The sequence below is a fragment of the Lethenteron reissneri genome, chromosome 39, assembly GCF_015708825.2.
Source record: "Lethenteron reissneri isolate LAM-NWPU_2019-01 chromosome 39, ASM1570882v1, whole genome shotgun sequence".
NCBI lineage: Eukaryota > Metazoa > Chordata > Hyperoartia > Petromyzontiformes > Petromyzontidae > Lethenteron > Lethenteron reissneri.
In genome coordinates, this window is record NC_083817.1 from 5,753,956 (window position 1) to 5,766,992 (window position 13,037).

The window sequence follows — 13,037 nt, forward strand, 5'->3', positions numbered from 1 at the left end:
CACACACGCACACACGCACACACACACGCGCACACGCACACGCACACACGCACACGCGCACACGAACACCATTCTTTTTGTGCATCACTATTTACACGCAACAGGATTCGTGTGAACGCAAACAGTGATTTTGTGATCACGATTTTTAAACCAATGCACTTTGCTCAAGTGAAATTTCACAGTCCGGTCATTCCAATCACGTGCTTCTGGACAGTGCTGCTAATAGTATTGCAAAAAAAAAATAATTTCATCATCTGAAATACCCGCGTGGCCTACATCGTTACTTGATTTAGGGAACCATGCACAGTACTCATACTGGATGTGGTGTGCCGAATGATGAAATATTTTCCAGGGTTCCCTCTGACCCAGACAGACCCCGGCTGATATGGAGGCCCGACTCCACAACTCCCCGTAACTCACACCACGTTCATCGCCACTAGACGTTGTCTTCTGACACTCGTAACATTTCACCCATTAGCTGCCGCATCTTCAAGTGTAACTTGTTGGAACCACACTTGTGTCAACAATCAATTCAGTTGAGGTGTGTCTTGTAATAGACTCAATAACCAATATACGTATGATATAATTCGTGCTAACTTTTACAGGCATCACACGCGTATAACCGTAGAAACTGACAACACTTGCACAGTGACTCTTATACTTTCACGTAGACCCACGGACAACCACGTAGATACGTAGATACTGGCAGACTTACACGTAGCACTATAGGCTTGCATTGTCAGTGACAGACTTACACAAAGAACCATATATTTACATAAAGATCAATAGACTTACATCGATAGACTGATTGATGAATACAGGCAGATGACTTATTCCTAAACATTTTGCTACAGTCAATGATCGCGACATTCATAAATAAAAGTCATCTGCCAGCAGCGATCAATCGGTCTATTGATGTAAATCTATTGATAGGCAAACAGAAATGCGTACCGATTACTTATACTTATGAGTAATAGCCTATTGGGGCCAGAGGTGTCACATTCAGTGGAGACCTGGAGTTGATGAACTACAGCGGCGAGGAGCCAGACGAAGCGCCGACACCCACGACGATGAGCTGAGTGTGTCTACAGCGAGGGTGGGGGGCTGTTAACTCGCTTCGTTGTTGTCGTCCGTACGGCTGATGTAGATGCAGAGAAACGACCACAATTTCACACGCAGGTGGTCAAAGCCAGGCAAACGCGCCGGGTGCCGCAGCGGAGTGCATCGTCGCTGCGATGTCTTCTTCGTATTGGTGAATCAGGGCAATTGCGTCGTTATACGTTGTTACGGTCTGTTCTGGATAACCACAGTCGCATGCTACTGGAGAGTTTAACATTTTCCATTTGTGCATCATCAGGTATCCGCATCTGCTGCCATGGTTAGTGCGGGTTTAGGGTGGACCATGAGGTTTACTCACCCAGGGTCTAATAGAACTCACAAACACCTCTGGCAGTCCAACAACAACAACAACAGCCGCCATTCGCCACTAAGTGGCGGTGACATCACCACGACGCTTGTGCCAGGCCATGTGCACGCTGAGGCCACGTGAAGTGTCGAAGGTCCGCTGGCAGGAGGTCACGGGGCAGACCCAGGTGCCACAAATCGACTGACTAAGATGACTGGCTGATGCACCACCTCTTCTTTAGCCCGTGCCGCGCCCGTTTAGCCCCCTCGATCCGGCTGAACAAAAGCTCTATGGGGACCTCATTTGCCAGTAAAAATATGATAATTGGTTCTTTACCCTTCTATCTGGCAACAAAACTGACACCTTTTTGCAAGGAGTCATGTTTGCATAGACCGCAATACCTGCAGTCATAATACAAACAAAAGAACATAACTCTGATAATGTGCACATTATCAGAGTTATGTTCTTTTGTTTGTATTATGACTGCAGGTATTGCGGTCTATGCAAACATGACTCCTTGCAAAAAAGGTGTCAGTTTTGTTGCCAGATAGAAGGGTAAAGAACCAATTATCATGAACAAAAGCTGTTTAGGCATGCGGTGGCTGGGCATGCGGGCTACATGACTCAGCCAATGCAGCCTTGCCTACCGGAGGAACTCACCGATGGGAATTTGTCCAGATCTTTCAAAGATATGTGAGCTCCTCACGCAATCTAGCCTGGTTAAACCCAGGATGGATCGTAGGCAGGCCAGCCTAAATGTTTCTAACCGGCCGAAGATGATCCATTAGGGGGTCCACGTCATCTTACAGATGACAAGTCGATGGTCAGTGGGCAGATTAGCTCCACGGTAGGTCCTGGTGTCAAGGACATGGAATCGCATCTGCTGTTCCGTCACTATGTAGTCTAGCAGATGTTCTTGCTTGGACCCGGCATGCATCCATGATGTTGTGTGGATGCGCCGATGCCGGAACAGCGTGTTGGTAATTACAAGCCCATGGGCTGCATAAAAATCTCCCAGCCTCCTACCATTGTTATTGAGCTGATCTGGTCCATGCCTTCCAATCACTCCAGACCAGGTGCTAGCATCATGACCAACCTGGGCATTGAAGTCACCCAACAAGATGATTCTATCTCGAAGGGCCACTTTAGCCAGCTCCTGTGACAGGAGGTCATAGAAGGCATCTGACTCATTGGCCTTGCCTGCATCCCTCCACGGATGTTCGTGTTCGGTGGGGGCATAAGTAACCACGACCACCACACCTCGCCTCTGGTTGATGGGAAGGCGAGCCCAAAGTAGCCTGGGGCTCACAGCTTCCCACACCTCACCGCCACGCTCCCACGCCCCCTTCATTCTGTTGTTCAGAAGAGCCACTCCCTGTTGTTTGGCAGTCTCCTGCTCCGAGTAGAGGACTGTCCACCCCTCATTGTGGCAGGAGCCAGAGCCGGTCGACCGGACCTCCTAAATACCACAGAGATCCAGGCGGTACCAGTCCAGCTCCCGACAGAGGAGTGGCAGCCTCTCCTCCGCAATGAGCATTCGAATATTCCACGCGGCCATCCGTAGTGGCTTTTTGTTGTTTCTGGAGGAGTCTCGAGGGTAAAGATTCAGTCTCCTGGCTCCGCCAAATGGGATTTGACCAGGAGACGTCATAGACGCCTGTCCCTCCGGGGCCTCCAGCAGTACACACATCAACACACATTCACCGTAGCGTCATTCAAGAGTGATGCAACATATACTTAGAGTTACCCTTCACATGTGCCTGAGTGTGCTAAAAAAAGAAACACGGCTTTGTTGCCGGGTTCAAAAAATATTCCGCCCTCTAGTACCCGATTAGTACGACTAAGCTGCTGGCCATGACGGATAAATATAGTTTTTTGGCGTGTGAACCATCGACTTAGAGACTGCCATATTTACACAGAGAACCACCGACTTACACATAAAATCGATGACGTACATAGAGAACCACAGACTTAGATACTTACACAGAGAACCAAAGACTTACACAGAGACTCACATAGAGACCCACAGACTTAGGTCGAGACGAAAGTCGACACTTGGAAGAACGTGAATTGAGCTCCGTGTTCATTTGCTCAGATGTCCGTGTCACATGATACGTCTTTCCCTTGAATGTTTGTTCTCTCTAGGAAGTAAATTCACAAATATTGCTCCACCCTCGAAATATATACAAGTCCAGGCTTTAATTTCATCTGGATATCTATGGATCAGCGACCCAGAGAAACGTTCTCGTGCCCGGCACACCACGTCCAGTATGCGCCTCGCTCCAGCTGTGCGTGCCCACGAGACACGAGCAAACCGGAGAACATCCAGTGAGAAGTTAAGCCCCGTATTGGTACCACGACCTTGGATTGTGTTTGTTTGTATAGTAGCTAAAGTAACATGTTGTATCGAAGGGTACCGTATACCCATTGCGTTGTCACCTGAAACTTAACTTTGGATGCCACTTCTCAAAGTGTTTTGTGACGCAGTCGCTCGGTCTTCTTTCAGTATTGTTGAACCATCGGCTTAGTCGTCACTTTGTCCCCAACAATGTCGATTTATGAACGAATGTAACCCTAAGCATAGCCAGAGTTTGACATCTGTATTTGGGAGGATAGGGGGGGTCACGGGTTAACTTTGTCCCTCAAATTAGGAATCGCGGGTGCAATATTTTTTTCTTAATTGTGAACTTCTGAAAATAAATGAATAAATGTGCCCAGTTTGGGTGGGGCATTGCCCCCCCCCCGTGCCCCCCTCTTCCCCGCAAACTCTGCCCATGACCCTAACCATAACAAATATAAATTCCCCTGGAAGTACGCATAAGTAAATTTCGATTTAAAGCTTTCGTGACTACAGGGAATCATCTTCTTGGTTCTTTCGGTAAAGTCACGTAGAAGGGAAGTAATAAAATAATAAAAATAAAACATAATAAAATAATTCTCACGACATTTTGGCCACAACGCAAGCAGCCGTCCTCAGGTGAAGACCAGGTCTGTCGGGGAGACAGCATCTGAATGCTTGCGTTGTGGCCGACACGTCGTGAGAATTATTTTATTATGTTTTATTTTTATTATTTTATTACTTCCCTTCTACGTGACTTTACCGAAAGAACCAAGAGTACGCATAAGTAGGTAGGAATGCATGCTCCCGGATTGGACTTATTATTTATTCCCGTAAAAAATATATATTTATATTCAGAACCAACATTCATTTCACATGGAGCACTTGCAGAGATGGGGAGAGGAGGTCGGATTGTGGCAAGAGGTGGCAACGGGAGGTCTTCATCCAGCAGTGGATAGAACCTGGTTGACGATAGATGATGACGACGGCGACGATGATGATGATGATGTCGATTTGTGCGAAACACTTTGGTTGGAATAGGCCCCTCCACTTTGTTATATAAGCGGCCCAAGTTAAGCGCGATTAACTTGTGCAAATCAACGGGGCAGCTATCGAGTGTGCAGGCGGTGCAACTGCTTCTGGGCCCAAAGGCCACAGGGCCCAAGCGCTGGGAGGGGGGGAGCCGGTGGAGGGACTCGTTCCCCGCTCCTACCGCCCCCACAGAGGTTCGATTAATTGTGACCATTCCGGAACGTGATTCAAGAAATCAATGCATGTATTCATTTCTATCTCGCTTTTTCTTCTTGTTGTTGTTGTACAATCTCATTTGTATTGTTTCCCGTTGATTCTGTCTCATCCGTATCGTTCCATTTTTTCCGTTCGTTCGCCTGAATGAAACGGTAGCATCGGTTGGCGCAGCGTGGCTGGCACGATCACACTCATCACACACAAAGCGCTTGCCACAAGTGAACCACAATCACTCGCTGCTCTGGTCAAGTAGCATAAACCGTCACTCGAACTCCGGTCATCCTCGCAGCTTTTGATTGGCCATCGAACAAGGACGGTCACCGCACCGCGCGCTTTCAGATGCGCTCCCGCGGCCGTCTGGAACGCTCTTCCCTTCCGATACGAGGAAGCCACTGGAGCGATGCACTTTGACATCTAGGTTAAAAACTAATTTCTTTAGAACTGGTTTTTGTGTTTAGTTCGTTGTCCTTCCCCCGCACCTCTGATTGGCACGGTTGGGTACGTACGGTGCGAAAGAAGTCCAACATGCGTACACGCAATACTTAATATCTACAGCCCTGATAAACATACAATTAACATAAGTGATCAACGATCGATGCTCATGCGCACAACGTCGACGCGGAAATCGTGAGCGAATAAAAAAAAATCAATTTTAATTAACGAACTGAAGCATCATTAGACGTCTAGTAATTACACAGCGATGGTTAGACACTAAGAGGAGGAGGTGGTGGGGGAGAGGAAGCAAGTCTAGGAGGAGGATTGAAGATGATGCGAGAGATGGTTAGACACTAAGAGGAGGAGGTGGTGGGGGAGAGGAAGCAAGTCTAGGAGGAGGATTGAAGATTATGCGAGAGATGGTTAGACACTAAGAGGAGGAGGTGGTGGGGGAGAGGAAACAAGTCTAGGAGGTGGATTGAAGATGATGCGAGAGATGGTTAGACACTAAGAGGAGGAGGAGGTGGTGGGGGAGAGGAAGCAAGTCTAGGAGGAGGATTGAAGATGATGCGAGAGATGGTTAGACACTAAGAGGAGGAGGTGGTGGGGCAGAGGAAGCAAGTCTAGGAGGTGGATTAAAGATGATGCGAGAGATGGTTAGACAATAAGAGGAGGAGGAGGTGGTGGGGGAGAGGAAACACGTCTAGGAGGAGGATTGAAGATGATGCGAGAGATGGTTAGACACTAAGAGGAGGAGGTGGTGGTGGGGGAGAGGAAGCAAGTCTAGGAGGAGGATTGAAGATGATGCGAGAGATGGTTAGACACTAAGAGGAGGAGGTGGTGGGGGAGAGGAAGCAAGTCTAGGAGGTGGATTAAAGATGATGCGAGAGATGGTTAGACACTAAGAGGAGGAGGTGGGGGAGAGGAAGCAAGTCTATGAGGTGGATTAAAGATGATGCGAGAGATGGTTAGACACTAAGAGGAGAAGGAGGTGGTGGGGGAGAGGAAACAAGTCTAGGAGGAGGATTGAAGATGATGCGAGAGATGGTTAGACACTAAGAGGAGGAGGAGGTGGTGGGGGAGAGGAAGCAAGTCTAGGAGGAGGATTGAAGATGATGCAAGAGATGGTTAGACACTAAGAGGAGGAGGTGGTGGGGGAGAGGAAGCAAGTCTAGGAGGTGGATTGAAGATGATGCGAGGGATGGTTAGACACTAAGAGGAGGAGGAGGTGGTGGGGGAGAGGAAACAAGTCTAGGAGGTGGATTGAAGATGATGCGAGAGATGGTTAGACACTAAGAGGAGGAGGTGGTGGGGGAGAGGAAGCAAGTCTAGGAGGAGGATTGAAGATGATGCGAGAGATGGTTAGACATTAAGAGGAGGAGGTGGTGGGGGAGAGGAAGCAAGTCTAGGAGGAGGATTGAAGATAATGCGAGAGATGGTTAGACACTAAGAGGAGGAGGAGGTGGTGGGGGAGAGGAAGCAAGTCTAGGAGGTGGATTGAAGATGATGCGAGGGATGGTTAGACACTAAGAGGAGGAGGAGGTGGTGGGGGAGAGGAAACAAGTCTAGGAGGAGGATTGAAGATGATGCGAGAGATGGTTAGACACTAAGAGGAGGAGGTGGTGGGGGAGAGGAAGCAAGTCTAGGAGGAGGATTGAAGATGATGCGAGAGATGGTTAGACACTAAGAGGAGGAGGTGGTGGGGGAGAGGAAGCAAGTCTAGGAGGAGGATTGAAGATGATGCGAGAGATGGTTAGACACTAAGAGGAGGAGGTGGTGGGGGAGAGGAAGCAAGTCTAGGAGGAGGATTGAAGATGATGCGAGAGATGGTTAGACACTAAGAGGAGGAGGTGGTGGGGGAGAGGAAGCAAGTCTAGGAGGAGGATTGAAGATGATGCGAGAGATGGTTAGACTCGAGGAGGAGGAAGGAGATTGGGGGTGGGAGAGTGTCGACATCTCTTTACCTCTCATTATTTCACTCGCCCCCCACCCCCACCCCCTCCCTCTCTCCGTTACTCACTCTGCACCCCCTCTACCCCTATAGTACTTTCGCCCACTCCCTCCCTCTCAGCGCCTCCCCCTCCCCACCCCCTCTCCCTGCACCCCCCCCCCCCCACAATCACCCCCTTGCACCCGCGTAGCCCGTGGGGGGGGGGGGCTACACACATCTGCGTTGGCCGCTCTGCCCAAGCGCTGCCCCCCCCTGCACCCCCCCCCCCTTCGCTATGAGCCCGTCGTGCGCGCTCAACATCAACGCGGATTGCTGCGCTGTTCCATTCTGCTTCAGTGCTGCCATTTGTGCAAACCCCCACCACCCCCCCCCCCCTCAATGCACGATTCGTTGGGGGGGGGGTCTCATTTGTTTGGGGATGGACGGGGAGGTGGGGTGGATGGCTTGGGGAGGGAGAGAAAGGTTAGGGTATTGGGAATGCGGGGGGAGACGAAGTGATGTGTGTGTGTGTGCTGTGTGTGTGTGTGCTGTGTGTGTGTGCTGTGTGTGTGTGTGATGTGTGTGTGTGCTGTGTGTGTGCTGTGTGTGTGTGTGCTGTGTGTGTGCTGTGTGTGTGTGATGTGTGTATGTGCTGTGTGTGTGTGCTGTGTGTGTGCTGTGTGTGTGTGTGCCACAGGCGGTCGCGATGGGTTGAGGAAACAGGCATCTGATTGACCCTTGCTGCGTCTTCGAATGTTTTCACTGCGATTATCGTCCTCGTCGTCGTCCATGTTCTATCCACTGCTGGGTGAAGCCCCCCCCCCTCATCCTCCTGCTCATCGTCAAACGTCAGCCACGATCTAATCCACTGCTGGATGAAGCTCTCCCCCCTCCCCCCGAGCTGCTGTTGTCATCACTTCACGTGGGCGCGTGATGTGAAAAGATCCGCCCCGCTCCTACGGACCAGCCGATTTCATGCCTCCGTCTCTGTGGTGGACGTCCTCTCGGGCTTGCTTCCTCTGTTGGCTGCTACTGCCCCGAGTCTCTCGCTACGGGCCATGAACGCCTCCTCTCGTCGCCGCGGGGGCTAGGAGATGTTAACTTCCTCGCCTGGTATGAAGGAGGTCGTGGGTTCGATCCCGACCCTTACGCCTGCTACATATTGGGAGTTTGCGTGTCTCTCTCTCTCTCTCTTTCCCCGTGGCCGCGTGGATTTTTCTCCAGGTCCTCCGGTTTTTGCCCTCCACATTTAGAATCAACATCACGTGTTTAGACTATTTGGCATGCTGTAAATTTCCACACGATGAGCCACTTCGTTGAGCTGTCGTTCGTCACCAGGTCGTTTCTGAAAACCAGCTAATAGCTCAGTGGCCTTTACCGAGTAAATAAAATAGTTTAGTTTTTAGTTTAGTTTTAGCCACGTGTGCTACAGAAGGGATAATGCCCACGTACTATTTTTATATTCACTATGAAGTCTTTAACTTGCATGTCTTCCCAATTCCCATGTTTTCCTCTTTCTATCAGTGCAGTCATCTCGGATACAAGAAATAAAACTATATAATTCAATAATAATTCAAATTATAATAATGTTTAGTTGTATATATGTGTGTGTATATATGTAGCGTTGTGAATGCAACTTGCATTTGACAATCACTGAGGAACCACAGAACATGAATATTTAGTTAGACTAGAGGAATCCGATGAGCTATGAAGCTGTTTTTCAAAGATATCCAGTATTGTTAACAGATAATACGGAAGGCAGCAGCCAGGCGGTCTGCCAGCCAACGCCAACAATTTCTCAAGCTCTGCAGTCCTTTATATACATTGAGTTGGATTCAGGGAATTCATGATGGACGTGGGGTGAAGCTCACAGGTGCGAGGGGGCAACACTCTATCCCACAATAATAACAAATAGGAAACACGTTAATTTGTCCAGCGCCGTTCCATCCCCAGGGCTCATACCAACACCACAAAGTCACCGATATTCGCCCACACGTTGCTGTACCACCTTCCCCTGGCAAGCCAGGCTATGGCGTTATCTCGATACCCACGCGAAGAAAGTCTCACAGCATTTGTGTGCCGGGGGCGGCCAGTCCATGCAGGCGAACTGGGCGGTCGCCTAGGGGCACCAAATTCGAGTGAAAAAAAAAATTGAATGCCAAAAAATACAGATAAAATAACGAAGATTCACGTGCGCGTGCAGAGGGAATATAAATTATAATTAATTTCTCAACATTTCTGAGAATGTATTGGTTGGACGGACGGACGGACGGACCTAATAATGATGCGTCTGTTAAAAAAAAAACACGCAAAAAAATAATTAAACGGAAAATAGGGGCAAAGTGTTCCCCAGTATACCAAAAACCTCAGCGTAGATCTGTCCTTGGGGCTGGCAGCTAGTCAAGGGCCGCCCCTGCTTGTGTGATCCACCTACCCTTTCCTCCAGATTACGAAGCTGCAGCGCATACAAATGTATCTGGCACGTGTCATGACTGGGACTGCGAGGTCCGACCATGTCTGTCCAGTGCTCGCTGAGCTGCATTGGTTTCCGGTTACCGAACGGATACATCGTGAGGTCGCGCCGATTACACACAAAGTCAGTTTAACACGTAGGCTTTCGCGACCAATGTTATTCATAATCAACGTTTTTGGGTTTAGATCGCGTTATTTATAAATGTGTCGTAACCCTCCACCACCCGACACGGCCAATCAGTAAAAAAGTGTCACGTTGACAAAGGACAAATAGTTCACTGCTTTAGCCCACCGGTGTGTTGAAGCCACAACATTTACAATTTGAGTACGACGTTTCGCTGGTAATTGCATCCAGCATCATCGGGCAATTCGCCTGATGATGCTGGATGCAATTGGCCGTGTCGGGTGGTGGAGGGTTACGACACATTAACGCGATCTAAACCCAAAAACGTTGATTATGAATACACACAAAGTGCTTGCCGCAAATGAACTGCAACACCTTACTCATCTCGTCCAGGAGCGTAAACCATCACACGAACTCTGGTCATCCTCGCAGCGGCTTTTGGCTGGCCATCGAACGAAGAAGGTCACCGCATCGGGCACTTTTAGATGTCCCTTCCGTGGCCATCTGGAACGGCCTTCCTTCCAATATTAGGAAGTCTCTGAAGCTGTGCACTCTAGCTTGAAAATTCATTTTCTTTACAACTGATTTTTGTGTTGAGTTTGTTGTCCTTCCCACTGCACCTCTGATTAACACGGCTGGCTACGTACGGTGTGAGCGAAGTTCAACGCACATACATTTAGTGGATTATAGCCGTGTGCCACCACTGCCCGGCAGCAAGGCCTCACAGAGTCTCAAGACAATCTTTCAGGAAAATTCTGAACTCTACAAAAAAAGAAAGCTGCCACCTAATATAAAAACACAGCTCTTATCTTGTAGCTACACACCAATAGGCTGAGTGTCATGGGTTCGTAGCACACGAGTTTGAGGCTCTGGGAACAAGATAGCATTGGTATATTTAAAGGTTAGGTTTAACATGTGCGAGGAAACCGGAGTGCACAGAAAACAAAAAAAACACCGTGCACACGAGGAGACATCACTTAAATATCCACATAAACGACTTTCACGAGCCCACTGGCTGTACTTGCCAACTCCTGGCCACATCGCAACCTTGTGCGGTGTGGGTGTTTCACAAACGACTGTGTGATCGCTCAACTATTATCTCCTCCAAAGCAGCGGATTATGGTGCACGTTGGGAAGACCCTTTATCCCTTCCACACTGTGAGTCCATTAGAACGTGTACTAGGCGAGTATACGGACTTCTCACCCACGTGCACACGCATCACAGCCACGCGTGTGATGTGAATTTACATCAAATTCTGATCAAAATTACTCAACACGTTGTATCCTCAATAATCACACGTTTACACACATGCACCTCGACTCACATAGTCCAGCATTGTGACCCATAGACTAACATGGGACCCAGTGGCTTAGGTGTCACGTGTGCAGGCTGTGTAAGTGAACCAGGGGTTTATGGATCGGAGGAGCACAGGTCCTGGACTATGAAGGGTTGAGGGGGGGGGCATGGGGGACCAGTTTCACTCTGGGCCAATGCTGCATACTGGTCTAGTTTACTGGAAATTTACGCTATGAGACATCTCCTTTACCAGTGGCAAAATATAGTAATAGGTTTTTACCCTTTCAACTGGTACAAAAACTGACACCTTTATACAAGGCATCATGGACCAATCAACTTTAAGGACTTCAAATACAGTGTATATCATTATCAGAGTTGTTTCTTTTTGTTTGCATTTTGACTGCTTGTATTGTGGTTATTGCAAACATGATGCCTTGTATAAAGGTGTCAGTTTTTGTACCAGTTGAAAGGGTAAAAACCTATTACTACTTTACTGGAAATGTCACGCATTTCACCACTCCCCTCTCCATTGATTTAATGAATTCAGAATCTGTATTTATCCTGGAGAAATCCGATGAGCTATGAAGTTACCTTTCCACCGGTGTCCAGTAGCGGCGGGTCAGAACGTTACAGCAACGAACAATACAAACAACCGAGAGCAGTGCAACGTATAGTCAAGGTAAGCAAATCAGTAAATACAAATTGATTAAATGAATAAAGTAGATACGTTCAAATTGCATAAGTACACCAATTCCCAAGCGTGGCAAGGCAGCAAAACAACAGAAAAACTTCGATTTAAAGCTTTCGTGACTGCAGGGATTCATCTTTCTTGGTTCTTTCGGTAAAGTCACGTAGAAGGGAAATAATAAAATAATAAAAATAAAACATAATAAAATAACTTTATTATATTATGTTTAATTCTCTAGAGCTCCCGAGAAGGGAAATAATAAAATAATAAAAATAAAACATAATAATTTTTTATTTTTATTATATGTTTAATAAAATAATTAAAATAAAAATACTTAAATAATTTAATAATAGTGTTTTAATTTTTATTATTTTATTATTTCCCTTCTACGTGACTTTACCGAAAGAACCAGGAAAACAGCAAAACTGGCACGAATGTGGGCCCGTTATTCAAAAATTCCAGAAACGGTCAATTTCTGTCTCGTTAATCCTGCATAATGCATGGGCATAATATGACTTTGAAAACCCCCCGCCCACCTCCCACGCATTTCACAATTAGCACTATTCGCATTCCTGCATTTCCCATAAATATGCTAAATTCCTCTTCAAATGCAAATTCTTTTGTCAAGGCTCTCTTCCTCCTCCCTCACAGCTTAAATAGACTGTCTTATCGACAGACATGTTCTTCACCTGAGGACGGCTGCTTGCGTTGTGGCCGAAACGTCGTGAGAATTATTTTATTATGTTTTATTTTTATTATTTTATTACTTCCTTTCTACGTGACTTTACCGAAAGAACCAAGAAGATCCTGTCTCGTTGTTGACCATATCATTCGCATTGCTTCTTGTTCATTTCGTCTCACCCACCGTGGAATGCATTGGCAATCAGGCCACACCACCGACGCTTGTGTTACGTTGAAGCCAATGCACGTGCTGCTGCTGCTGCTCACCTGTACAGGTGAGGAGCCCTCCTTGCTGCCCATCCCCCCACGAGAGACGGCCAATCACAAGCAGGCGCGACGGCGGAACGGCAGCTGCGAGCCGGTGGCTCAGCCAATCACAGGGCGCGAAGCGGAGGCGCGCCCCTGTACCTGCTGACACA

At 47.9% G+C, this 13,037-nt stretch overlaps 1 protein-coding gene across 3 annotated transcripts in view; it reads right to left on the reverse strand.

The window, feature by feature from the left end:
- SLC6A9 (solute carrier family 6 member 9) overlaps positions 1 to 13,037 on the reverse strand; it is a 114,321-nt gene that overhangs the window by 83,226 nt on the left and 18,058 nt on the right. For 2 of the 3 annotated variants that reach the window (XM_061567825.1, XM_061567823.1), the window contains exon 2: positions 12,886 to 13,029. In XM_061567825.1, coding sequence (XP_061423809.1) covers positions 12,886 to 12,918 — 33 coding nt within the window. In that variant the 5' untranslated portion in view covers positions 12,919 to 13,029. The remainder of the gene's footprint in view (positions 1 to 12,885; positions 13,030 to 13,037) is intronic. The other variant, XM_061567824.1, reaches the window with a different exon arrangement.